The sequence below is a fragment of the Zingiber officinale genome, chromosome 4A, assembly GCF_018446385.1.
Source record: "Zingiber officinale cultivar Zhangliang chromosome 4A, Zo_v1.1, whole genome shotgun sequence".
Lineage (NCBI taxonomy): Eukaryota > Viridiplantae > Streptophyta > Magnoliopsida > Zingiberales > Zingiberaceae > Zingiber > Zingiber officinale.
Genome location: NC_055992.1, coordinates 139,436,614 through 139,440,316, shown reverse-complemented (window position 1 = coordinate 139,440,316; position 3,703 = coordinate 139,436,614). Strand labels below are relative to the sequence as shown.

Below are 3,703 nucleotides of genomic sequence, written 5' to 3'. Positions count from 1 at the left end.
CTAGTTAATTTACCTTTCACATGTTTAGTCTGTTAGTGATTGATTGATTTATTTATTTAATTGGATCCTAAATATTATTCTTGATGGAGATGTTTAATATTAATTTGTGGTGGGATTAAAATATTTCTCCACGCATTGCATGAGAAAGCTAATGGAATTATTAAACTAAAACTACTAATTAAATTAGTAATAATCAAACTAAGACTACTAATTAAATTAGCAATTAAATCCCACACATGAGAAATGAAGTCCAAAAGAAAAATGAACTTTTAATTCATTTTTAGAGTTTTCACTAAGAGAAAATCTATTATTTTTTATTATTTTAAATATGGTCCTTTATAATTTATTTGATATTATTTTTATTATTTTGTTAACCATGATATTAGATGGCACAAACATTAAAAAAGTGAGAAAATACATTTTTTAAAATACATTTGGAAATTACATTATATATTATTTAAAAATAAATCTTTTATAAGTAGTTATATAGTGCAATAGTGAGTTAAATTTAAAGATTTTTTACATGTCAAAAGATTAGGGTTGAAGTTAATCATGTCATATGACTAATTATGTCAAAATAATGAACCAATGGCTCGGATTTTTTTCACCAGCTATCCCATTCATAATCAAGTGAAATTATGAGAAGCGTGTGTTACACATGCACTAAACCTTTATTTCCCGGGACTATAGTGTATTGATAAGAGAATAAATAAAAAGATCAAAATTTGAATTTTAATAAAGATAATATTTTAGAGATCAATTTCTTAATTAGTATGTATTAGTTGTGTTATATATTTACTTGATTGGTGGGATTATAAAAAAAAAAGCTTAATCTTTATTTATTTATTTATTTTGGCAGTAAAAATGGAATATGTGTTGACTAGAAGACTTAATATTAGACTTGATATCGCTTTATATTCTAAATTGGTCTTCCACATAAATAGTTTTCCTTTTCCATTACTAGCAGTGCTCCTTCCATCAATGAAAACAAAAAAATTCTTATAGGCTAAGAAATTATATATATTATATATAACCCTCACTAAAAAAACAAAAGAATATTTTTTTTAACATTAAAAGAGCCTGGTGAAAAAATATTAAAAGATGCTCCATTCTAATTTTTTTTATCCAACTCTATAATTATAGTTTTTTTTTTTTTTGATAAAAATGACTTTAACCTTGGTTAAAAATATTCTAATATTGATCAAAAGTATTTTAAAGTTGATAAAAAAAATACTTCACTATATATTTAATAAATGATACGGTGCGTAAAGAAGGGGTTCGATAAAACCAAGAAGTCAAAAGTAAAGGGGGCGTGGCAGTCAGAAGGCGAGGGGATGTGACAGTCAAAAGTAAGAAAATGAGAGAATTAGATCACCTCACATCATCAGCGGTATAATCACTGGTCGATCACAATCAGGACAGATCTCTAGATCTGAGACATAAGATGGAGCTTGGACTAGTTCCTAACCTAACCCTGACTGATCGGATTCTCCCAACTTGGGCTTTGTAGATGGTCTTGATACTATTACTAAGACAACTCTCGACCGGCTCTTCAATGGTGAAGGTGTGAAAAATAGGTTCCTCGCCATAGTCTCAGATAAAGCTCGGTCGGTTCGTCACAGCTCGTCCTCTTCATCAAGGCTCAATTCTGGTGGTACATTTGAGTGGTCATCCCGAGCTATCTGTAGTTGAACCCGGGCGGGAAGGAAATACTAAGAGACAATAATGTCAGGGAATCGTAACCTCTTGTCAGAAAATAACTGTGATATGCCAAGGAATATTCCAGTGGTCTACTATTACCTGCGAATGGAACCTTCCTTCCACCAATAGGAGACCACCGTACATCCTCTCTCACCCAACAAGTCCTGACACCTGACATTCTCTAATAACAGTCAGGCTCTAAAAGTATGCAGTGTCATATAAAAAGGATGTCCTCTTCCTTATCCAGGTACGCACACATACGCACTCTTCTTCAACAATTATTTTTCCATCGTATACTGTTCTTCCGGAAGAAAATGACTTGGCTTGTGCATCGAAGGACCTGCGCCGGGTACTTTTTCCTTCGTTTCTGGTCTTTAACATTCCGGTTACTTATCTGAGTGTGTGCAGAGTTTATGTACCATCAGTCCTCATACTATAGACATTGGAGTTCCATGTAGGGGTTAGCTTTTGGGACATGTATACATAGGGTGCGTCAAAGTCGCCTCTCCATCAATACCAACGTCATCTCCATCGATCTCCGTCTGACTCAGATTTCAAACAAGATCAATAATCATAGGGCTCCTTTTTCTATAACCCAAATAAAGAGATCTTTTTCATTTCTATATATTTTAAATTCTCCTCTTCCATTTCCTCTCCTCCTCACTCCTCCTCACTTGAAGAAGTGAAAATGAGTTTTTCCTCATTACCAGTGCATCTTGATCCACCCAACTGGAAACAGGTGATCATCCATTTTTTCTTCTTTATTGAAATTCCTCAAACTTTAAAGCGAGCTAGATATCGATCAATTAATTAATATTCAATGTTGCCTCAGCTGCCAGCTGCTGCTGGAGCCGGAGCCGGCCGTGACGGCGGCGAAACTGGCCTTGCTTCTGCACAGGCGCCGCCAGGAGTTGCCGCCGCCGGGCCTACTATCTCAATGGCGGAACGCGCCCGGCTGGGGAAGGTACCGCCGCCGGAGCAGGCGCTCCAGTGCCCGCGGTGCGACTCCACCAACACCAAGTTCTGCTACTTCAACAACTACTCCTTCTCGCAGCCGCGCCACTTCTGTAAGGCCTGCCGCCGCTACTGGACCCGCGGCGGCGCCCTCCGCAGCGTCCCCGTCGGCGGGGCCTGCCGCCGGCGCCGCGACAGCAGCGCCAAGTCCTCCTCCTCCCCGTCCAAGCCGAGCAATCTTGCTCCAAGATCCAGAGGAATTATTCCGATGATAAACGCAGCCGCTGCCGCCGCAGGGCGTCGGATAGAGCTGTGGAAACTGCCTCAGATCCAGCACCTCCCTTTCTTGGAGCTGGCGGCGCAACGACCGGCCACGTTGACGGCGGGGTTGCCTCATTTCCAAGACGCTGTGAACCTCGAGCCGGTGAAAATGGAGGATCACGCCTCTCGTTTAGGGTTCATCTCGCCGATACAATATTCAGCTCCTCCCGGAAACTATCACCAGCAATGCTGGAGCAGCAGCGACGGTATCAAGGATGGCGGCGGCAGCGACGGCGGTGGTTGGGTGACGACGGCCGATCTCTATGTTTTCGACTCGTCATCCATCTCAGGCTACGACAACAATTATTCATGATCCAGGTTCGCCTGACCTTTAAGATAGGGATTTCAACTCAAGTGTTTTATGAATGCACCATTTTCATGCGATGGATTTAAAAAATATATTTGCATTAACTAGTGTGGCATGTAGTACAAGATGATTCGCTCATCTTTAATATTCCTGTTAATTTATATTTAACAGGAAGAGATAAATCATAAATTAATATGCTTCACTCTATCTATTCGAACACTCGGTGTTTGGACATGCAATGTTCATGCGCTCGGCAGCTCAACTCACTCTGCTCCACAATTAGCCACTTGACACTTGACCAGCTCAAGCAATCGGCAACTCAGTTCACTCAACACTCAGTTGGCTGAGGCACTTAACAGCTAGACCCACTCTATGGATTCAAATGCTCAGTAGCTTATGTCACTCGACACTTCGATCGAT

At 39.8% G+C, this 3,703-nt stretch overlaps 1 protein-coding gene across 1 annotated transcript; it reads left to right on the top strand.

Annotated features, from left to right (window-relative positions):
• The first annotated feature begins 2,375 nt into the window (after positions 1-2,375).
• On the top strand, positions 2,376-3,377 carry LOC121973725. Its single transcript, XM_042525101.1, has 2 exons — positions 2,376-2,440; positions 2,534-3,377. Exons 1-2 carry the CDS (start codon positions 2,390-2,392, stop codon positions 3,287-3,289), a joined length of 807 nt encoding a protein of 268 aa, XP_042381035.1. The 5' UTR covers positions 2,376-2,389; the 3' UTR covers positions 3,290-3,377.
• The last annotated feature ends 326 nt before the right edge of the window (positions 3,378-3,703 follow it).